The sequence below is a fragment of the Dysidea avara genome, chromosome 12 (genome assembly GCF_963678975.1).
Source record: "Dysidea avara chromosome 12, odDysAvar1.4, whole genome shotgun sequence".
NCBI classification, from domain to species: Eukaryota; Metazoa; Porifera; class Demospongiae; order Dictyoceratida; family Dysideidae; genus Dysidea; species Dysidea avara.
This window is the reverse complement of record NC_089283.1, coordinates 10,085,279-10,108,222: the sequence shown is the minus strand read 5'-3', so window position 1 is coordinate 10,108,222 and position 22,944 is coordinate 10,085,279. Positions and strand designations below refer to the sequence as shown.

At 40.4% G+C, this 22,944-nt stretch overlaps 5 protein-coding genes across 6 annotated transcripts in view; 1 reads left to right on the top strand and 4 right to left on the bottom strand.

Moving 5' to 3' along the window:
* Window positions 1-35: 35 nt before the first annotated feature.
* On the top strand, window positions 36-22,429 carry LOC136240276 (selenoprotein T2-like). The gene is made up of 5 exons (XM_066031215.1): window positions 36-210; window positions 19,796-20,027; window positions 20,078-20,165; window positions 22,095-22,255; window positions 22,311-22,429. Exons 2-4 carry the CDS (start codon window positions 19,863-19,865, stop codon window positions 22,220-22,222), a joined length of 381 nt encoding a protein of 126 aa, XP_065887287.1. The 5' UTR covers window positions 36-210; window positions 19,796-19,862; the 3' UTR covers window positions 22,223-22,255; window positions 22,311-22,429.
* On the bottom strand, window positions 7,662-9,215 carry LOC136239825 (uncharacterized). The gene has a single exon (XM_066030575.1). It carries the CDS (start codon window positions 9,213-9,215, stop codon window positions 7,662-7,664), a length of 1,554 nt encoding a protein of 517 aa, XP_065886647.1.
* On the bottom strand, window positions 10,051-12,202 carry LOC136239824 (uncharacterized). Its single transcript, XM_066030573.1, has 3 exons — window positions 11,855-12,202; window positions 10,876-11,272; window positions 10,051-10,817 (listed from the first exon to the last, which is right to left on the bottom strand). Exons 1-3 carry the CDS (start codon window positions 12,200-12,202, stop codon window positions 10,051-10,053), a joined length of 1,512 nt encoding a protein of 503 aa, XP_065886645.1.
* Window positions 17,270-18,333, bottom strand: LOC136239823 (E3 SUMO-protein ligase ZBED1-like). The gene is made up of 2 exons (XM_066030572.1): window positions 17,891-18,333; window positions 17,270-17,825 (listed from the first exon to the last, which is right to left on the bottom strand). The coding sequence occupies exons 1-2, from the start codon at window positions 18,331-18,333 to the stop codon at window positions 17,270-17,272; spliced, it is 999 nt and encodes a 332-aa protein (XP_065886644.1).
* Window positions 22,367-22,944, bottom strand: part of LOC136240267 (cell division cycle protein 20 homolog) — a 3,483-nt gene continuing 2,905 nt past the window's right edge. The window contains exon 6 of one of the 2 annotated variants that reach the window (XM_066031204.1): window positions 22,367-22,753. In XM_066031204.1, the coding sequence (XP_065887276.1) occupies window positions 22,442-22,753 (312 nt within the window). In that variant the 3' untranslated portion in view covers window positions 22,367-22,441. The remainder of the gene's footprint in view (window positions 22,754-22,944) is intronic. The other variant, XM_066031205.1, reaches the window with a different exon arrangement.

Here is a 22,944-nt window from a genome sequence, read left to right as displayed (position 1 = left end):
TGAGCATATCAGAGACTGCGTGAAAATATTAGAGTATAAAATAATTTAATGCGTGAAATTACTAGGGTCGTTGGACAAGATGAGTGTTAGACTGTCGTTACTGGTGCTCGTGCTCAGCTGTATAATAGTTAACTCACAGTCTAATGAAAAGATTCTACGTACTGCAGCCTTTACTGGTAGTGAGATACCGAAACTTCAAGTGCTTTACTGGTGAGTGTTCTGTGCTTCGTATTGTAGTAAGCGTAATATGATGCTTTAAATATATGCTAGGTATGGTATATATTATCTATGCTTTGCTCTGTTGTTTCTTCACTTACTCTACTTTTAATTTTGCGAATGATGGATTTTAACAATTTTATTTTCGCGAATGATAAATAATTTTTGAATGGCTCAGGTCATGTAATGGCCGCATGCTATTCGTAATTATATGAGGAAGGTGAGGTTGAAATATCAACATGTAATTGCCATTTTTCAATTACAGACAGCAAGTTTGAATCTACAAAAAGAATTACAACATGCACACGTGCCTATTACAACACCAACACATGCACCAGTCTATAAATACAACTAACTAAATAACCTTTCGGCTTTTTGACTCAAAATAAATATAGATATACAAGGGCAAAGGGTGGGAGGGACATGTTGATATTTCAACCTCACCTTCCTCATATAATTACGAATAGCATGCGGCCATTACATGACCTGAGCCATTTGAAAATTATACTTCGGAAGGCTCGGTTTCCATATCAACATGTGACTTTGAAGCCTTGGCCGCCAACACAGATGTCCCGAACTTCACCAAATGACATGGTCTATAATAAAACTTCTGGAACACTCCCTCACCAGACCAATCTGCTGCCTTCATAATCTCCTCTACAGTAACACCAGACATGGCTGCTTTAGTAGCTGCAGCCGCCCTGGTAGAATGAGCTTGAAACTTGGATGTGTCAATTCCTGCTTTTTGCAGGCATGATTTAATCCATCTAGCTATCGTGCTAACAGTCACCGGACCATGCTTACCAATAAAAGACCGAAACAGAAATTCTCCTTACAATTGGTCCTAAACGCAGATGTCTTTTGTTCATAAACTTTCAGAGTCTTCACTGGACACAAACAAGAATCAGTTTGGAAACTTGGAAAAAAGAAATCAGCTTGATGGTGGGATGGTCGTGACTGCTTTGACAGATGAGTTGACTTAAACACTACCCCTTCCGGAACATAAGATCTACTATTAAGATCCAGTGCAGCTAAATCAGCTCCTCTACAAGGTCGTGCTAACGCCATTAGCATCACTGTCTTAATTGTTAAAGATTGGAGAGAAAGAGAATCAGATGGACCATCATTCTTAAACAATGACAACACCTGGTCTACATTCCAAATGGACCCATATTTTGGTCTAGGTGGTCTCTGGTTGAACGCCCCTTTCAGCATTTGTGTCATCAAGGGATGCTTGCCAACATCTACACCATCGACCTTCTCGTGCACTGATGAAATTGCTGACCGATAAGAGTTTAATGATCTATACTCGTATCCTTGTTCAAACAACTCTGCCAAAAAGTTCAAAATATCAGCTATAGGGCCCTTAATGGGATCCCTATCCCGTTCCTTACACCAGCTATCCCATCGTTTGAAGAGTGATTCATAGGTAGACTTGGTCTTGTCTCTCCATGCTGAGTCCAATAAAGTTGTAGCTCCTTCTGAAAGCCTTCCTGTTCTGCAATGTTGCCGGATAGTTTCCAGACGACCAACTGTGGTACCCCTGATGGCATGATGAATTCCTCCTGAGTTGGAGATATCACTATGTTGTCTTGTATTGGAATCAGTAATGGGAACCCGCTCAGCAGTTGGAGGAGGATTGGGTACCAGGGTTGTGTCTTCCACAAGGGGGCCACCAACACTACTTGTGCCTGGTCCCGTTGAATCTTGGCCAGTGTAGCTAGGAGGAGGCACCATGGGGGGTTCGCATATCCTCGCAGATGGTGCCAATTCTGAGTGAAAGCGTCTGTTGCATCCGCTGCTGGATCCAGCCTCCAGCTGTAATATCAAGGTAACTGGTGAGTTAGACGGGAAGCAAACAAGTCTATCTCTAATGGTCCCACCGCTTTCTGGATCAGGGCAAACAGGCCTGGATGGATCATCCAATCGCAGCGGTCCCTGACTGTCCGTGACTCTGTGTCTGCCACCTGGTTCAACTTGCCTGGAAGGTGCTCCGCAGTAAGACAAATCTTCCGTTCTATGCACCACTTCCATATCTGAGTGGCTAATGAATTCATGATTTTTGAATGAGTCCCCCCGAGATGGTTTATGTATGCTTTGGTCGATACATTGTCCGTCTTCACTAGAATACTGATATTGATTTGGTCTTTGGCAAATGCTTGAATTGCCAGAGAGGCTGCCAGTAGCTCCAGACCATTGATGTGCATCTGGTGTTCTTCCACTGACCACAATCCCCCTGTTCTCAGATCTGGGCCTTTCAATGTTGCACCCCATCCCAGCGATGATGCTTCCGTCTCTATCACCATGTCTGGAGGTCTCGGAATCAGTGGGGTGCCATTGTACTTTTGGGCTTGGTGGTTCCACCACAACAGCTCTTGTTTGGCCTCTGTAGAGATTTCAACCATCTCGTGGTAGCACTGTTTCACTTCCTCCAGTGATGCAGCCAATGGCACCACTCTGTTTATCAGAGCTTGAAGGTGACGATGAAACAATGGGCCAATTGAAATTGCTTGTTTTGCTGCCGTCGTCATTCCCACAAAGGTCGCGACTTGCTGCACTGTGGTTGCTGTCTTGGAAAGCAAAAGTTTGGCTTCCTTCTGGATCCGAGACAACTTCTCCTTGGGCAGAGACACCTCCATCTGACTTGTAGATACCCCCAAGCCTAGGAAGACTATTTCCTGGGTTGGTATCAACTGCGATTTCTTCTCGTTGATTAGCAGGCCTAAAGATTGAAACAAATCCTTGATTAAAGCCACCTGGATCTTCAGAGCCTTTGGACAGTCGCATAGAATTAGGAGATCGTCCAAATAAATGATCAGGCGTATTCCCCTCTCTCGCAGCAATGCGACTACTGGCTTCATCAGCTTGGTGAATGTGCGAAGGGCACATGACAGACCGAATGGAAGGCAGTGAAATTGGTACAGAGTTTCTTGCCAGTAAAATTGGAGATATTTCTGATGACTGGGATGTATTGGAACCAGAAAATAAGCATCTTTCAGGTCTAGTTTGGCTAGCCAGTCGCCTGGTTTCACCAGGTCCTTTATCATGTGGAAGCCCTCCATCTTGAAGTGCTCCTCCACAATGAACTTGTTCAGTGCTTTCAAGTTCACCACTGGTCGATAACCACCGTCCTTCTTGGGGACTAGAAAGATCTGGGAGACAAACTCCTTCTGATGGGGGTGAACTACACTCACAGCCCCTTTGTTCAACATAGACTGTATCTCTGTTGATACCAGGTCTTGCTGCTCCACCGGCAGCTGTATTTGTGGTGGAGCTGACATTTGAAGTGGTGCTGATACCAAGGGTAGCTGAAAGCCCTGCACCGTCTGTAAAACCCACGGATCTTGTGTTAATATGGCCCAGTTCTGTATGAACTCCTTTATTCGGCCAGCATGCAAACTTGTTATGATATCCCTCTTTACTGAGGGCAGAACTACACTTAAACTTAAAGTATGGTGAAAATCTACGTTTTTGTTTGAAAAAGGTACAACATACTGATTTAACTGTTCTTGTGTTCTTGTACGTTTTGGGATGGGCGATTGAAGGAGTGAATTTCTTGGCTGCTCCCTTTGTACGGGTGGAATCTTGGGCGACCACTCCTGGCTCCACCCCTGCGGCCGTTTTGGTAACTTCGGGGGTGGTAAGAGGAAAAACTTTTCTTCTCAGAGGGGATGTGAAGCTTCTTGATAGCTTTGACCTGTTCCACAGTGGTAGTAGCTTGCTTTGCGAAACTCTCACCAAACAGCATAGGCGCGGCATTGGAGAAGTTCTTGCAGTCATCTGCCATAAACCTCAACGAAGGATTTAATTTCAGGATCAACTTCTTTCGCCTCTCCTGAGACATTTGGTGGTGAGCATTACCCATTAGGTACAGCGCCGTCTGGGTAGCTGAGACCGCCTTTTCCGGCGTCAAGTCTCCCGCCTCCGCACTCTCCAGAACAGCTGTTAAGGGCGCCACCGCGTCTAACCAAAATTGTTGGAGGCGAGATAAATACCCATCAGCCTTTATGACGTCCTTGGGTAGAACCGCCCCATCCAGCTTAGGGCAGCGGATTTGATTACAGTCGGGTACTCCAATCTTCTCGACGCGCTTTTTACGCTCCTCATTCAGCATCGTACCCGAAAAGGCTGCTTCGAGAAAGGCTCGAGTAGTGTCGTTCAGTGTAACCAGTCTAGGTCCTGAAACTTCCTCACCCTCCTCGTCGGAATTCGTCACATCAGTAACTGGTTGATTCCTCTGTATAGTCTCCATCTGATCTCGAATAGCGTCCATCTGTGCCTTCATCTCCTGAAGGAGTTGGGCGGTGGAAACTTCTGCCATTTCCGAAGTAAGACGTAGGAAACACAACTAGCTGTCAGCAAGAAAAAAAGCCGAAAGGTTATTTAGTTAGTTGTATTTATAGACTGGTGCACGTGTTGGTGTTGTAATAGGCACGTGTGCATGTTGTAATTCTTTTTGTAGATTCAAACTTGCTGTCTGTAATTGAAAAATGGCAATTACATGTTGATATGGAAACCGAGCCTTCCGAAGTATAATCGTGGCTATAGGCTAGCGCTCGTGCAGTTGATAAGGAGCAAACATCCAATCAACTAGCAAGAGAGGATTGTAAGATATTATGGATACCCCTATAAATTGGATTGTGATTTGAATCTTGATTTGGAACTTCGCGCGTGATTGCTGTAGTGTGATTTGTGATGTTATTACTGTGTTCTGAAGGACAGTAGTTCATGATTAAAACTAGTATTGTATCACTGCGAGCTTGTATTGTAGAAATATGTTTTCAAGCAGTTTTAATTATTTGCGTGGACAAAACCGCTTGAGACTTTTGTGATTTGGTAGCTGAAGGGCGTATGTGATTTGGAGAGATGTCATACCCCTCGTGGTAGCACCAGTAGACCTATAGTATCCATACAAAAATGTGACTCCGCTTTGTGCCTTGAGTTTTGTTACTGTTCAAACATCCTGGATTACTGCCTGGATACAGCTCATACTAAGTTTAGTAGATTGTTTCTTTGAGGGTAATTGGCCTACCAGTGCTTGAAATAATGGTCAGACATCTAACCAAATTTGGTGTTTGTCTGAGCATGTTCCATTTTGTTGGTCAGACAGAATGTCCAATCATGATGTACTCACTATTGGTAGAAAATACACCCAGACAGATGCATATCAGACTTGACAGTGTTTCAAGGCAAAAAAATGTTTGATGTTTGAGCAGATTTGTACAAATGGCTGATCAAATATGCTTTTGTTCAGATACTATGAACAAGTTTAGTTTAAGGTTGATGTTTAATAATTACTAACACCAGGTGTACTGGTAAGTGGTTGATAGTGTACTAGCCAAGTACATACTATAATTCTTGCCTCTCATGCAATCTTTTGCTACTACCAGTGGCGTAGCCAGCCATCCAGAGTTGTAGATACCCACACATTTCACCTCATGCAACTCTACTGTAACAGCATAAATTGCGAGTCCATCCTTAGTGGATTCTACATACTGTACATTTTAAAAAAAAACTGTTTAAAGTATTAATGTATACAGTGTGCTGCTGTTGCTACAGCTTATTCCACTAGTCTAGCTACTGTATGAATAATATAAAAGCTACAACTTATTACACCTTGTCTTGTTCTTCTAACTCAGTGTTGTACACAACTCTTTATACTCCAGCCCTTGAGATAATTATGTGGCTTAATATAGCCAAGTTTTCATCTCCAACCAACTTGCCTGGCACAAGTTTTGTCTACCACTTTATGCCACACAATAGAATTTGTGCTGTTTCTTACAACTCAGTATCCTATGGAAAGATAGAGTGGACTGTCTCATGTTCCTCTCATCCCCACCTACAGTTTGATCACATGATGCTGTGTATTAAATAGAAAGTACTGGGACTTTCTGGATCATGCGATACAACGTTTTAAATATCAGCTGCTTATTTACAGCAAAAATATCATGCTATCAAGGTATGCACTACTTGTCTTTTGTTCATTGCTGCAATAGTAAGTAGATGTCGCTGTTTGGGTAGGCACGTGCCCACCCAGACCCGCCCTTGGCTACTCCACCAGTATTCTAAACTTGACTACAGCGACTCGATACGGACAACAAGCTATGGCACATGGTATAATCACATGATGTTACGTGCACACATACATAATTAAATTACAACTATAATTAAGCAGCGTTTCTCTACACTCCCCCTGTTTAATGCTGGAGGTATTAAACAAAATGAAAGAAAAGATGAAAGACTACAAAAAAATGGCCTAAATAAATCCTAAAGCATTCTATACATGGTTCAGTTAGTTCTTGTAAAGCCTCCTCAGCATCTCACCAGTGACTGCTGCCATACGACATGGACGAGAACTTCTCACAGAAGACTCAGTAGCATCCGAAGTATCAGGTTCTCTGCTAACTGAAGTTTCACGAACAGTTGACTGAAAATTAATCTCTAGCAGAAACAAATGCTTGACACTTCTTCTTAAACTCTTTGGTCTTCCTTAGAATTTGCTACCTTTACTATTGCAGCTCTAGCAACTCCATCTTGTCCAACTATCAGAGATTCAATAATAGCAAGTTTCCAAAAGGCACGTTTAGTAGACCCATTCTTCAAAATAACCACATCACCCTCCTTTACTTTGGGAATACTCTTATGCTTGCTCTTAATGGAATAGTTTTCTCTTAAGTTGACTAGATACTCATTTCTCCAACACTTAACAAACTGACTGATCACTAAACGGTGATGTTTGGCTCTCCTAGTAAGTGTCTCATGAGTACTGATAACTTTTGAGTGTAAGCCATTAGCAGTGATAAGCATTCTTCGACCGTACAACAAATGAGAGGGGCAAAGTGGATAACTAATACTGTACCTTCAATGTCATCGTGAACATAAGTGAGGGGCCTCGAGTTGATAACAGACTCAACTTCGATCATCAAAGTGTTCAGTTCATCTAAATGAAGTGAGGCTCTTCCAATACACTTTCTTAAACTTCTCTTGACGGATTTCACTATTCGCTCCCAAAAGCCCCCCCACCAGGGTGCTCTGTCAACAATGAACTTCCATACCACTTGCCTATTGGTCAAATAATGAGAGACTTCTGGAGCACGCATAATCCGTTTGATTTCCTTAGCTGAAGATTTAAGGTCTTAGCATTGTCTGACCAAAGAGTGCTTGGTAATCCTCTGCGGCTCACGAAATGACGAAAGCTAACAAGAACTGATCAACATTCAAAGATCGCACAAGTTCAAGATGAATAGCCCTTGTAGAGGCGCATGTAAAAAGGCATATGTAAGCCTTATGTTCACTCTCTTCACTTCCTTGAGTTCGTACATATAGAGGTCCTGCAAAATTGATGCCGGTGTGTGCAAACGGCGGATCATCAGACACACGGTCACAAGGCAAATCAGGTGATGCTTCATATGAATAAAGCAGACCTTCAAACTTCCGACAAATCATCATTGATTTATTATACGTTTCACAATCTGTCTACCTCGTAGAATCCAGTACCTCTCTCTCAGGGCAGTTAAAGTATCATTCACTCCGCCATGTTTCACAACTTCGTGAAAGTGACAAACAAGAAGGGTAACAAATGGGTGATTGTGAGGGAGTAGGATGGGCTGTTTACTACTTAGTGGCAGTGATGAGTTGTTTATTCTTCCATAGCACTTCAATATTCCCTCTTGTAGAAATAACCCAAATTGCTTAACACGAATAGAACTAGACTGATCACCCTTCAATATGCATTGTATCTCTTCCTTAAAACTCTGCGATTGAACACACCTAATCCAACACTTCTCTGCATGATTAAGTTCTGCAGCACTCAAGTTAATTGTACTGTCATTGGTTGTATCCTTCCTACAAGCATTAATGAATCGTAAAACATAGGCCGTTGTTCTCAATAATGAATTAAAACTGCTGAACCGTGTACAATCAAGTATCTTATCTACATTCTGTATCTGACTTACCCTCTCAGAAGGAGTAAGTAAAACATGTGACATTTCAGTAGACTGCTTCATTAGTTCTGACTTGATGTCATCATTTAATTCACAATCAGCAGATACTGGCCATTCCTTCTCATCTAACTTCAAAAAATTGGGACCAGTCCACCAGACATTACTCTCAGCAAGATCTATTCCACTCAGCCCCCGAGAAGGCATATTGGCTGGATTCAATAATCCGGGGCAGTATATCCACGAATCCTTGTTTGTCAACTGATGGATTTCTCGTACACGATTGCTAATATACTGCTTCCAGGGTTTCGTATGCCTAATCCAATACATCACAGTGGTGGAGTCTGTCCAGTAGATGATTTGAGAATTAGGAATGGTTTCACATACTGTGGCTGTAAGTCTAGATAATAAATCTGCCCCCAACAATCCTAGCCTAGGAATTGTGGGCTTTTTCATTGGGGAAACTCTAGTTTTCAAAGCGACGATTCTAACTTCAGTGTGACCATTTTGATAAACTGATCGAACATAAACTACCGCAGCATATGCTTGAAGGGACACGTCACAAAATCTGTGTAACTGAGTATCAATCGGACAGGCATTCATCAAAAAATAACATCTGGGAATCTTCACAGACATAATGGAGGTGAGCTCAGCAGTTGCATTGTTCCAAACATCAAGGATCTCTCCCTGTAAAGGTTCGTCCCACTTGTGCTGATTTGAACACAACACTTGGAATAAGACTTTCAAGCGAATCACAAATGGACTCAATAGTCCCAAGGGATCATAAATCTTCGCATTGAATTTCAACACAGACCTCTTACTGGGTGGCAGTTGTCGAGCATACTCTATCAAATCAGTAAAATCAAACAGGAAGTTGTCAGATTGATCATCCCAACTGATCCCAAGTACCTTTGTATAACTTGATCTGGAAAAAGGACCAGTTGTTGTCTTGGCATAAGATTCTTCCTCTTCAGCTACTTGAGACTGGAACTCTGGAACTGTTGGAGCACCATCCAATAGTGTTGCACCGATAATCGGATCGGTTATCGGAAAAACCATGTATCGGCTGTGTTTTTTGTATATCGGTATCGGATCGGCGCCATGATGAAAAAAGCAGCAGATACAGATATCATGTATGTATTTAGAAATACATGCTCGTCATGTTTAAAAATGCATCGAGTCGCATATTCCTGCATTAAAACGTTGTTATTACTGCTTCATTGTACTGTCAGCTGTCGTGTCAGCTGTCGTTATAGCAATACTGCTGCTATAAACAAATTAAATTGACCCTTCATAGTCAAAGTTCTAGTAAAAATTGCTACAAGATGGACATGCTGTGCTATATCGGATCGGCTACCTTTATCGGCTTGAAAATATTATCCAATATCGGTTATCGGAATATCGGCAAAATCCCATATCGGTGCAACACTACCATCCAATACAGACTCAGCAATTCTGATTCTTCGTGACAGCTCTTGAGAGTTTGAAACCCACTTCCTAATAGGGCTGAGCGATACTACCGTTTTAGCGATATATCACGATATTTTGAAAGTATGGCGATATCTTGTTATTAACTATCGTGATACCATGCCTGTACATTATTGTCATTAAAATTCATTTGTTATGCTGTACTAGCCTCAAGAATCCTTGTAAATCATAACCTGGTTACCCCTGCAGAGAGGTGTGAACACCATAACATAACTTCAAAGCATGTCTTACAATAACTGTTACTGTAAACAAGGATGACAGTGGCTAGTTAGATGCTACTTTTAAAGACTTCCTGGAGGAATACACAGCTATGATTGACATATTTGTAAGTATCGTGAGCTGTTCAGTATCGTGAATAGTGGCTTTAGTATTGATCGTGGTACTAAAATGACAGTATCGCTCAGCCCTACTTCCTAAGGTTAAAGCCACCTTCTGACATCATTCTTTTCGATGTACGATAAACCTTGAAAGCTCTTTCTATGCTGGTCTCACCACACACCAAGTCATCTACATACAAAGAATTTTGAATCAGTTTCACCATGTTGGGATCATCAGACTTGTACTTCAACAAATGATTTGAAATTACAGCACCAAGAATTGCAGGTGAAGGTCGTAAACCGAAAACCAACTTGTTGAATCTGTACTCTACAATCTCAGAATTAACTTCAAATGGGTTCTTCAACCACAAGAATCGAAGCTTCTCTCTGTCATCCTCAGCAATTCCAATCATCAGGAAAGCCTTCTCTATGTCACCTACAAGAGCAATCCTGTGACAACGAAACCTTAACAGTAACTCAAAAAGCTTGGGAATATAGTTTGGTCCAGTGTCTAGAAAGTCATTCAGGGAGAGGTCTTTGGCATCTGACTTAGCAGACCCATCATATACGATACGAAGCTTAGTTGTCTCACGTTCAGTACGAATTATTGCGTGGTGTGGTAAGTAGTGAGCTGATTTGATATGCATGGTGTCACATGTTTCTACTCTTTCAATGATCCCCTTGCTATGTTGTTCCTGTATTATATTATTGTACTCTTGTAGAATTTCTGGTCGTTTCAAAAGACGTTGATGAAGGTATTTTAAACGATTGTAACTTATGTTGAAATGGTTTGATAGCTCTGAGCAATCTCTTCTCCAAAGTAGGGATACTTCGTAATGACCATTTTTGTACTGCACTGATCTTAGGAAGATCTCATCTGTAATTACAGGGTTCGTGTGACTCATCACAAATACCGATAGAGTCTGTATCCCAAAACCTCTTCAACATGTGAGTAAGTCCGTCATCTTCAGCTGTGTTAGTGAGTTCTGTACCACTATCTGTCAAGATTAAACTGGTTAGTGTACCCTTCGTGATTGATGAATGGTAAATTGGACCAGATAACAGCCAGCCAAGTTTGCTATTTATAGCAATTGGACCTTTGTCACAGTAACTCAACCCTTCTGTCACTATATTCCAATAGAAATCTGACCCAATCAAGACATCAATTTCTCCTTTTGGCTGATCAAGATTATCTGCCAACTCTAAACCCTCTAGATGTGTGTAGTGACTGAGATTGATTTGTGTAGGTAAGGATGAGCAAATAACAGGGAAGCCAATGGCAACAACTTCAATCCTCTCGTCAGATCCTGGCTTATGTAAGCCAAACTTAAACACATTACAGTCTCGTGACTTAAACTGGTTGTCACCAAATGTGTTGAGATGTGAAAGGAAAGGAAAGGTTCAGATCACAATTGAAACTGAACCTTTCCTTTCGAATTGGTTCAGTTTCAATTGTGATTGAATGGCCTCAGTATTATAAGATCGTTGGCTCCCGTTATCAAATAAAACTCTAACTGGTCTAGTTAGCTGCAGTGCATTATTAGTGGCAATGGCTCTTGCTGTCTGTAGAAGAATAGTACTCTTACATCTGATGTTGTTTGCTGTGCTTGTAACTGACTCTGTGTTCGTAACCGAATCTGTGGTTTCAGACCCGCTTGTTGTGTTGTTTGCAGTACCAGAACTACTCATGCTCATTTCACAAATAGACTGATGATGTTTTCAATGGCAGTATCGGCAACTCTTGGTACTACTGCACTCACGAGATTTGTGGGTAGATCGTAAGCATGTAAAACAACGGCCAGACTTCAGTAGTATCTCCTTACGCTTACTGACACTACTCACTTTTGGGCAAGAGGCAGAAAAATGGTCCTCACTACAATACACACACTGCACCTTTCCACTACCCGCATACAGTGAGTTAGCTGTGTAATGAGAAGACTTATGACTAAACCCTACATTCTGATTATGCTGAGGATTGACCTTTACACTTTCACTTGCTTCTCTTGCCTCCACTTCTACTTTCACAACTTCTAGTATTTCTTCAATCTTCCACACATCCTGTCTACTCTCTCGTGCCACTCTTAGTCTGATGTCATCGGGAAGTTTTGACATTATCATTGGAATTAAAAAGCTACCGTACTGTTCGGAGGCCACTCCTAAAGACTTTAATCCTCTAATGTGAACATTCACTTTGTCAAACATGAACCTCAATGAACCAGGCTTGTCACTAGCCACAGGCATCTTGATTAACTCATCCATATGAACTGCCACTATGAATTGTGGCTTGCCAAACGTTCCTGAAGCAGCTCAACTGCATTATCGTAATTGTGCTCAGTAATAGGTAATCCTTGTATGCAGCGAGCAGCAGATCCTTCCAATAAAGATTTCAGGTAATTAAACTTGTCAATTGTGGAGATATCCTTGTTGTCATGAACTGCGTTCTTATACGAGTCCCAAAATGTGGTCCACTGTGTGACATCACCTCTGAATTTCGGTAACACTATCTTCGGTAAACGAGTTCTCCCAGCCGTTGCAGCCATAGGTTGGACAGGTAACTCGCTGGAAGTCGGTTCGGCCTTCGACGATTTCAAATTCCTTTCTATCTTAACTTTGCACTCGAGTATTCGTGCAGTCACACTTTCAGCATCTAGTAATTCTTCTTCGATATTCCCAATATCGCAAAGCGAAACGATTTGAGTATCTAACGCGCTTAATACCTCATGTTTTAATTGAAGTTGTTTATGAATCACAGTAAGACGGGACTTACTTTCCTCTGTGGGAGTAGCGGTGGCTAACAGTTCGTCGGCTTCCTTGATTAATCTTGTGGTTACACCTCGATGTCCCCCTCGGACTGCCTTCAGTCTTTCATATTTCGCACCGCTCTCTTTGTCGCCCATCGCTGGCAATTCTACAAACAATTAGAACAAAAACAGATGGGTTCGTTAGGACCAATGTTATCACCTTCGGCGGTGCCTATTATCACCCGGCACCAAGGAATTCTAGATTTGTGCGTCTTCTTGCCTAGACGCGTCGAATATCGTCTTCCTCAATCTTAGGATCGTCGTTGGGCGCCAGATATTCTAAACTTGACTACAGCGACTCGATACGGACAACAAGCTATGGCACATGGTATAATCACATGATGTCACGTGCACACATACATAATTAAATTACAACTATAATTAAGCAGTGTTTCTCTACAACCGGCTAATACACAGCAAGTCCTGTGATGACAGTCACTGAAGTGGTGTATGATCAGTAATGATCTCCTAAGTAGATAATGTCTAAATTGTTTCAACACTGATACTATTGCCAAGCACTCCTTTTGTATTGCACTATTGCCTGGTTCAGCGTTGTGGTTGCATACACCCCTTTGTTCTAATATAACACTCACATCAATAGAACTTTTGTCAGATAGGTAATGTCAGGCTTGAACAAGTTTATCCTTTATATGTGTTGAAAACTGTGTATATATATATATACCTGTATACTGAAAGCTGTGTTGCAGTTGTGCATCCAGATAAAGTGAGCTTGCTTCTGGGTCAGCTAATGGAACCCCTGTATGTAGCGACAGTTATACACTGTAAGCTATGAATTTATGGACCTCTTCAATGTTAGTACGAGTTGTCCAATTACTAACAGCTGCAACTTTTTTGTGCATCTGGGTAAATTAATGAGTCCACAACTAGAAACTGGTGTGTTCTCATAAAATTACAGGCCATTTGTATGGATGCATCGACACAATTGATGGTAGGCTATGACTCCCCTGACGTGGTGACTAACTGAATTGAGGAACATCCTTGTTGAGATGGGTGAGTGTTCATTGCAGTTACGTCTCAGTGGCATAATAAAGAAACAGCCGATCCAGTATCTCAAGCGAACCTTCGGCAATGACTGCTTGGGACAGTGGTTGTCCCTGTCCATAAGCCCACAGCTTGTCACTGGCCACAGCAAGGAACAACGCCACAGTGATCACTGGGAACCCCTTGGTCGTTTCCCTGTGGGCAGGTCCTCCAGCCATGAACTTGCTGTCCACAAGTACAAACAGATCCTGGGATCCTGGCATGTCAGACGATTATATTGCAGGTGGCCAACCTTGTAGCTGAAGGAAATCAGTGATTGAGTAGTAGGTTTTACTGGAGCATGTTGTTCAACGGTCATCAAGATGTTTGCTTGCCCGACTGCTGTCTTTAATGTTTCAGTGGCTCCAGTTGCATGGAGTTGGTTGCTCACCTCGTGGGAATCAAGGCAGTGGTACAGTAACTTCCACTGAAATGTCTGGCATCATTTGATTTAGCGTAGTGGTTCTCCAGGGTGCAAAACTTGTTTGTGAAAATTATGTAATGAGATGCTTGATGGCATCAATGATTTTCTTCTTCATCATGGCATAGTTGTTCTGCACCTCCGTAGTTATCTCTAGCCAGAGTTGCCAGATAGCAAATGCTTCACCTTCTGAAACTTCAGCACCATTTTGTCATTGTCCTATCCAGCAACATATCTTGAAGAACTGGACCACTCAAATGCCTTTCCTGTTTTGAAAGTTAATATATAACTGTACTAAATACTTATATAAATCTGTTTTAAAGTTTTTGATAGCTACTGTAATAATAGTCATCTGGAATATTTGTCTTAGAAATGCCGATGCAATCAATATCCATCCAAGTGTTGCAGCGCTACTTCACTTGACTCATTAAATGTTATCCAGTTTGATAGTTTGATAACTCATTAGCTGGCCTTGCAAATATGCGTGCGATGATGCCATCTGATGACCTGAAATTTCGCCGGTATTAAGTGGATGAAGTCTGCATTTTCTAAACCCACTCATTACATTGATAGGAGTAACAGGTTCAAGCCAGTCTTTTCATAGCAATGATGCCAAGTATCAGTTGTAATAACTCTTCCTGGATAGTTGGAAAGCTATTTCTTAGTATGCGAGAAATTGACTTAACCACACTTATATCCAAAGGTTGTGTGTGTCACGTGGCATGGGCTGGCAGGCATAAAAATGCATGCCGTTCTCTCAAGCCAGTTGTATGCCATCTAGTGATATGTAAGACAAAGTCAACTTTCAGTTAGTAGAACAGGTCTGGCTGGCAGAATATTAAAATAAAAAAACTCGAACCATGTGGTCCTGATAAATCCAACTGTTTTCACTACACTCAAACAATGTTCCAGGTACTGGTCCTTGCTTCAACTTTTCATTCTTTCTCTAATCATGAGTGGGAAAAAATGGATGTAAAGATACAGGTGACTTCTGTATGTTTTTCATTTTCCCCAGATGTTATTGACCATACATTTTTTACGACCTAGCTGAGTGATCACTCTTTCAACCGTGTGGGCAATAGATATTCCCTTAGTTGTCAACAATAAATATTTGCCCCAGCAATTTTAAACGAGCACAGAGTGCTGCAAAGAAATCATCAATGGTCTCCTTACTGGTAGCAGTAGCTCGACAATAAGAAAGTGGCTGAACAGTATACTTAGTGACATTTGGATGGTGGGACCTAAACCCATTTAACCAGCTAATCCATTAGAAAATGGATATTCCCTACCTGGTTGTTCCACAATTGTGTATACACAGTTCACTCAACATTAATCCAAATCCCATATTGCACTTATCAAGGTATACTGAGCCAATCTTCTTTACTTACAGGCTGCTGTCTCTCTGCCTGTTCATCCATGTAGTACCAGCGATTAAACAACACTGTGTTTCAATTGGCACATTTTAAAGATTAGTGGTTTCACGTATTTCAAAAAAATTCTCAAAAGTGTTTAACTAATGTATCCAGATGGTACTGTAGAACTTTGCAGTGAAGCAGTCAAGAAAGTATTATAGTTTGTCTGTGATGGCTCTACTTTAAAGGCTCAGGTATGGCATGATTTGGGACTGAGAATACAACTGGTTCAAGGTCATGACCATGAAGGTCACTGTAACAGCAATATTTTCATTTAGTCTAGAGACTGCAAACCCAAGGAAAGGCCATAGTGGAAGATAATTTAGGTAGAAAGTTCACCTAATTCACCTATGATAATGAATTTGCTAACCGAAACAATAGTAAATCTTCGTAATGTATTGTAAATTACCACAGTCATAAAGAAACCTGGTGTCAAACTAGTTGGGGAAGTGATAAATTTTCTGACTTAACAAGCACTACATTACATGTGACATTATGTCAACAAGTATGTAAAACTTTGTTTACGAAACAGTCCTATGGTGTCACATTATTGAGATAATATCAGTTATCGAGATAAAATGGTGTGGAACTTTTTATGTAGCTGCCTTGAATTGGCAGTTCTACCAACTTTGCTCCAATTTGCCTATTGATTTTATGGTATGACTATATATGGCTCTTCTTAAATATGATGTTGCTATTGGGGTTGTGGGAATGTCATACAACTGCACTATGATATCACTGGCTTCTGTCCTGGTAAAATTTTTGATGTATATATACAGTAGTTGATGTCACTTGTGTTTCTGCTGTTCAAAGTGCAATCCATGCAGGAAGTTGTGAAGTTATTACTATGCAAGTGTATGCATGGTCCATCCATCCTGTCACTTAGCTATTTGAATTACAAAGTCTTTATGAAAACTTTTAGTGGTTCATTTTCACTAGAATAAGGAAATCAAGTGACTGAAAGTGAAACAGCACATTTCTAAGGTTTCAGTATAAGGAATGTGCTTTGTATTAAGCCCCTCATTGTAGTGATGTGCGATATGGCTTTTTATTTATATTGCATATTGCAATTATTGCATACAAAATTATCACGATTACGATAATTAACATTGTTGCATTCATGTAAGTCTATTGATGAATACACAGTAGTTTGAATTACACACAAGTTTGAATTACATAGTTCAAAACTGTAAACTTGAAAGAAAGAAAAACCACCTTGCTGCTACAAAGTATTAATCTCAACAATTGTACCAATGGTTGTACAGCAGACACTGTTACAAAGCATAGAAACTGTGTGTAAGAACAATACAGAAAAAAACATTCGTTAAATCAAAAAATACTAATCAAATAACTGTTTCTGAAAGTTAAACAACATACCGAGAATGTAGTCTGATACAATCATGGCCACTCGTTAGCATGTAAAAACACCAACATGTTTACATGTTCAGGTAAGAGTCGATTCCTTTTGAGAGTAAGGATGTTGCCAGCTGTTGAAAATATCTCCTCTGATCTCACGCTGGATGCAGGTAGGGACCACATTCTTTGGACTTGTGCTGACAGATTAGGGTAAGATGCACTCTTTACCTTCCACCGCTCTAGAGGGTCACACTCAAGGTCCAGGGAGTCCTCGTGACTATCTCGGTCTCAATCTTTTCTCTGTTAGTAAGTGATTGTCCTGTTGGTATGTCATTGTCAACATCGTTAAACAGTATGTTGAGTGCAGTTTTATTCTTCTTAGGTGACTGAGCACCAGTGGATTCGCAGGACTGATGATGCTCCACTTCACTGCAGGACTCCACTTCACTGACCTCACATGACAAAGGCCGTCTGATGCTGCAAGTAACATCTTCACTTTCATTCTTTCGATTGTATCTCTTCTTTCATCATCAGACAGAAAATTAAGTTGCTTAAATCTAGGGTCAAGAAATGCCGCTTCTTGCAACAGTTTAGCAGTGTCTCCTACATAACGCCCCTGTAGGTCTGACTGAATCGCCACCTTAATCTGCTTTAAATTCTCGCAGTCATCTTCTTTCCTATCAAGGTTTGAGCAAAACTTGTGAATAAGAGGAGAGACAATGCTTATAGTGCCATAGGATGACCCACTTAGCACCGTAGTAGCAAGAGCAAAAGGCTTCAATATGACCATCAACTCTTCAATCACACTCCATTCTGCTCCATCAGGAAGTAAACTACGTACAACCCTGTCTTGACTATCCAGCAATACAGCACAAATTACTTGTTGCTGCTCTACTACCCTTCCAGCATAGCAAATGTTGAACTCCATCTTGTTTCACATTGCTGTACAAGAGCGTGCTCAGCTACTCCTAACAACTTCTGTTTCTGTCGCAAAGCATATGTGGCTTTAGTTGACTTGTGGAAATGTTCCACAAGTTTGCGAACATGCCCCAAAACACGGGAGACAAACCCAAGCTGTAGTCCTCTATTAATGCTCGGCTGGAGGGTATGCCCAATGCATCCAAAGTGAGTGAACTCCAAACTATCCACAGCATTCTTAACATTTCTAGCATTATCAGTGGTGATTCCAATAACTTTGGTGTCCAATTTCCATTCAGCTATAACAGCCGACAGCTCAGCAGCTATATTGTCGGCAGTGTGAGCACTGGTAACCTCATGAGTAGCAAGACAAAAACTCTTCATCTCCCAGTCATCACTGACAATATGAGCAGTCATGGCCATGTAGGAGCGGCTATGGCACCCAGTCCACATATCTGTAGTCAGTGAACAGCAGCTAGCATTACTTAATGTATCTGTCACAGAGGCCTTAACAGTTTCGTACTTGGTAGGTAATAGTACTCGAGTAGAGTGGGTACGAGAGGAAGGTTTGTATCTCGGATCCAGTGTCTAGTAGTCGAAGAAACGGAACGCTGTCAACTGTTGTGATTGGTTCCATGTCTTTGCACACATACTCCATCACTGACTCCTCACATTGCTTAAAACGCTGGCTTCCTCGAGTGTAAAGGCCTTTCACAAAATAATCCATCGTTTGTTCTTTTTTCTTCGACTTTGGCGTTGATGGAGACGGAGTTGACTTAGCAAGAAGCGAGTACTCTTCATCGTGACTATGCTTAAGGTGGTGAGTTAAGTTCATCGTATTTCCCGAGTACGGTAAAGTCTGCAAGCAAACCTTGCATACCACTTCTCTTCTGTTTAAAATTGTTCCAGTTCCATCAGTTCTAAATCCGAAATAGCGCCACACTGCTCTTGCCACTGGGGAGCGGAATTAAGTTAGACGCCGTTTTTCCATTGTTCATGAAACGTGATTAGGGCGCATGCACATGCAGTACCATATCATGATATAAGCTGTTGGTTAATTGTCATCACAATATTTAAAATATACGTATTGATATAATCGATTTTATCGCACATCGCTACCTCATTGTACCCACATTTTTGTAGGACACAGAATGAACTGTGTATCATGTGTTGATCAAGGAAGCCAGTGTTGCACTAGTTTTAATAATGAGTGTCATATATATGGTATCTCCATAATCCCCTTTCCAAATAGGACAAATTTTACGGTGGAGTTGCCTGAAAGTCCATACACTGTATACCAAATTTGAGTGCAGCCACATTTTATTCCTTATGAAACCACAAACATGTAAATGAATTGCCATTTATCACACACGAAAGGAATTTAAACAAGGTACCAAATTTGGTGCCAATGGAATAAACATTCAGAGGGTGATGGTGCAGGGAAGCTGCTTGAAGAAACGAGTTGAAAATCACTGTGTAGGTAGATGACTATTGTCATTGTAGCACTGTCTTTTGGTGGTTTGAAAGCAGTCAGGGATAAAAGCCATGATGTGAAAATGAACATGTGCAAACGAACGCAATCAAGATTTATTGGGAGCTAGTGGCTGCTAAGTGAATGAACAATAGTTAAAATCAATGTAGAAGCGCCTTTTTATTTTAAATGGTTTATAAAAGAAATTGAAGCATTACATGGAGTTATAATCCTACCTTTAATGTGTTAAACCTCAGTAGAGTAGTAACCGTAATAGAACTAGTCATTAATAGCAAATTGATTTTCAAATAATGTACATAAGCAAATTAAATGACAGTTATTGTCTACTCAAAGAGAAGACAGTCAAATGCATGTCGAAAGCTACCAATTAAACTACATACATTTTATTTGTAGCCATTCCTGAGGATATCGTCGGGTGTACCAGGAGTTCTTCACTGCTCTCAAAGAGAGGTTCCCAGAAATGGAGATCAGTGGAGAGAACTATCCACCACACCCGATAATGCTCTACCTGGCATATGCCGTCGCTGTCATCAGACTGCTATCATTTGCAGCCATCTTGTTGGGCCCACAGACATTTGGAATTGAAAACCCCCCAGCATTTTACCAGTGGACACAAGATAACAAAGTATATTTACATGCTATCATTTAGATAATTAAGATGTTATTTTCTCTTAGATCACAGCTTGTTTGCTTGTCTACTTTGTGTGCAACCAGTTAGAAGCACAGTTCATGTCAACAGGTGCTTTTGAAGTATCACTAAATGGTATGTACATTGAACATCAGTAATTTTGTGTATTGGATCTCACATTGCTATGCCATGTTGGCATAGAAAATGGTAGATCATAAAGAGCTGTTAAGGACTGCATTAGTGTTGTTTTAGTACTGCTAAATCATTTTAGTTTGATTCTAGTTTTAGTACCATTAGTTAGCTGTAGTTTTAGTTAGTTTAGTTCTAGTACCCCTAAATACCTGCAATTTTAGTTGGTTTTAGTTCTAGTACTCTCAGCTAACTATAGTTTTAGTTAGTATTAGTTCTAGTACCCAGCTCTTCTGTAATTTTAGTTAGTATTAGTTCTAGTACCCAGCTCTTCTGTAATTTTAGTTAGTATTAGTTGCAGTACCCAATTTTAGTTAGTTTTAGTTAGTGTACTACTAGTATGTTCAGTTTGTATTACAATGTGAATCTGAATCAGTGAAACCAAATTCAACCCTTGCCATACAGAGGCTATTAATATACCCAGTTGCACACTTTCACACATCTATTGCACAGCAAGAATTTAAATTATATTTGAATGTACATTTTGTTCTTTCACAAGAATATCTCTCGTTCTAGATTACGGTTTGTTAAACGATTTCTTTTACCTCTGGCAACCTCTCCCCCTGAAGAAAAAATTCTCTCAACAGGAGCTGATGATGCAGGTGTTGCGAGAATTTCGCAAGCAGTTAAAGCCAGATCTGGAAACTCATTTTTTCTTCTGCCAAAACTCAAAAGGATCGATTTTTTATCGTCTTTACTAACTTTGGATTCTATGTACCGATTCAATTGTTGCTCCTCCAGTGATATTGTGGTTGATATGTTCTCTTGATGGTCCTGTTCATCGTCTTCTTCATCTAGCAGTCTACTGACTCGATCTAAATGTTTAAAGCGTTTTGCAGGTGGGGGCTGTCCATCTTGATCATCATTTGAAATTGGCAAATTAATTTCTTCATTGTCATTTTCTTGACTTCCTGGTGACGATTGTTCCGTTTCTTCAGCGTGTCTGTTAATATACATTAGTTATAATATGAACTCTTTTGCCTTTTCTAGCTGTTTATCATTCAGTATCTTACGATATGCAGGGCATGGTTGCTATATAAACTGGATCAAAATTAGGCATATCAGGATTGGTAGCAAACATAAATCTTCGGTTTAAATCAATAAGCATTCTCCTGGATACTACAGCTACTCCACTGGTTTTGCACATTTCTTCTAAGTGCAGGTTTAGTTCTTTAAGGACAGGAATAACCATTGCAATGGTTGTGCTGTTTTCGGCTGAAGTGATGTTAGTGTGGTGAGCAAATGGCTGAAGTAGTTGTTGAATGAATTCTAAATGCTTCCACTGTGTTGCAGTAAGGTTGTCCCAGGCAAGTTCATCAAGACTGGCCTTTAAATTCTTTACCACAAACTGAACCATCATTAATTTTTACACCACATACACTTTTGTCATTGATCTTATCAAACCTAAAGTAGCCCCATACTCCACTTGACTTTGGTCTTCCACCTCCACTTGCCATTTTATACAAATAAACAAATGCTTTAAATAATTGAGTTTAAATAGCAGAAAGAAAAATGCTTAATCAGCAGAATCAATGGTAACACTTTTGTGGTATGTGTATTATTTGCAAGCATCAGCATCTTCAAAGAAAAGTGCTAATAGGAATAATCTTTTAGGCATAGGATTACATGAAACCTTTTAGTTAGTTCCAGTTCTTGAACTCAAAGTTGAAAAGGTTTTGGTTTAGTTTTAGTTTTTGAACCAGAAGTTTAAAGAATTTTAGTTTAGTTATAGTTTTTGAACCAAAATTATTCATAAATTTAGTTTAGTTCTAGTGTACCAAAACTAAAATTAAATAGCTGTACTAAAAGTGTATTTAGTTCTAGTACTTTAGAACCAAAACAACACTAGACTGCATGTGTATTGTGGTTTTGCAGATCAACTGATATGGTCCAAGCTGGATTCTGGACGATTACCAAATTTGCAAGAAATATTGTCACACATTGAAGAAGAAAAACATTTTACTCCACAGCATGATGAATTCAGTTTTCTTGATGATATGTAATATATACTACTACATTAGAGCCAATCAGAAATGGTGCATAAATTTTGCTATTTGCGTTTCTTTAATACAATGTCTATCCTGTTTTCAGGTATAGTAAATTCATGAAGGAGATGACTAAACCATTTGTATGGAGTCAAGTCTCTGGAACTTTAATACTTGTATCTTTTCTGTTTGCATTTATTTTTAAAATACATATTATACATCAGTGTCATGTTGTTATTATCTAAGCCGTTCGTGTGACTGTCGAAATATTTGACTGTTACTAAGTTGCTCCATTGTTTTTGTTGGCTTCTGTTTCTTACTGTGACTACTATCAAAGCACCGCCATATTCGTAGTGTCTCGTCAGCAGCTAGAGAGGCAACCATTCCACAATCAGGACTGGCTGCTAGTTGGATTATCCTGCCACTGTGCCCAGTCAGATCAGTCACCTTGCTCATACAAGGATATCGCCAGATGGATAAATGGTTGTGTGGCATTCCATGACCTGACATCAGTTCTTGGTTTTCTTCTGACCAAAGTACTGAACACACCTGTAGTGCAGTGAGAAAATGTTAAAGTACTGTCACCATACAGCATGCGACTAGGGACACCAAAAAAAAAGCAATTGACATATTTCACATGTAGTACAAAATGTGTATACAGTGGAATATGTCTTAGTTGTATTGTTTACGTTCACCAGTTGCTTGCTTGTAATAAAAGTGGTCTAAGATGACCAGGTAAG

What these genes read in the sequence shown, in the direction of transcription:
- LOC136239825 (XM_066030575.1), bottom strand. Translation starts at nt 9,215, where the DNA reads ATGGTTTTTCCGATAACCGATCCGATTATCGGTGCAACACTATTGGAT.
- LOC136239824 (XM_066030573.1), bottom strand. Translation starts at nt 12,202, where the DNA reads ATGCCTGTGGCTAGTGACAAGCCTGGTTCATTGAGGTTCATGTTTGAC. An exon ending in TGTATGCGGGTAGTGGAAAG is followed by an intron (nt 11,273 to 11,854) that starts GTGCAGTGTGTG and finishes GGCTTACATAAG; the next exon opens with CCAGGATCTGACGAGAGGAT. An exon ending in TTGGGATACAGACTCTATCG is followed by an intron (nt 10,818 to 10,875) that starts GTATTTGTGATG and finishes TCCTAAGATCAG; the next exon opens with TGCAGTACAAAAATGGTCAT.
- LOC136239823 (XM_066030572.1), bottom strand. Translation starts at nt 18,333, where the DNA reads ATGGCCATGACTGCTCATATTGTCAGTGATGACTGGGAGATGAAGAGT. An exon ending in ACATTTGCTATGCTGGAAGG is followed by an intron (nt 17,826 to 17,890) that starts GTAGTAGAGCAG and finishes GGTTGTACGTAG; the next exon opens with TTTACTTCCTGATGGAGCAG.
- LOC136240276 (XM_066031215.1), top strand. Translation starts at nt 19,863, where the DNA reads ATGGAGATCAGTGGAGAGAACTATCCACCACACCCGATAATGCTCTAC. An exon ending in AGTGGACACAAGATAACAAA is followed by an intron (nt 20,028 to 20,077) that starts GTATATTTACAT and finishes ATTTTCTCTTAG; the next exon opens with ATCACAGCTTGTTTGCTTGT. An exon ending in TTTTGAAGTATCACTAAATG is followed by an intron (nt 20,166 to 22,094) that starts GTATGTACATTG and finishes GTGGTTTTGCAG; the next exon opens with ATCAACTGATATGGTCCAAG.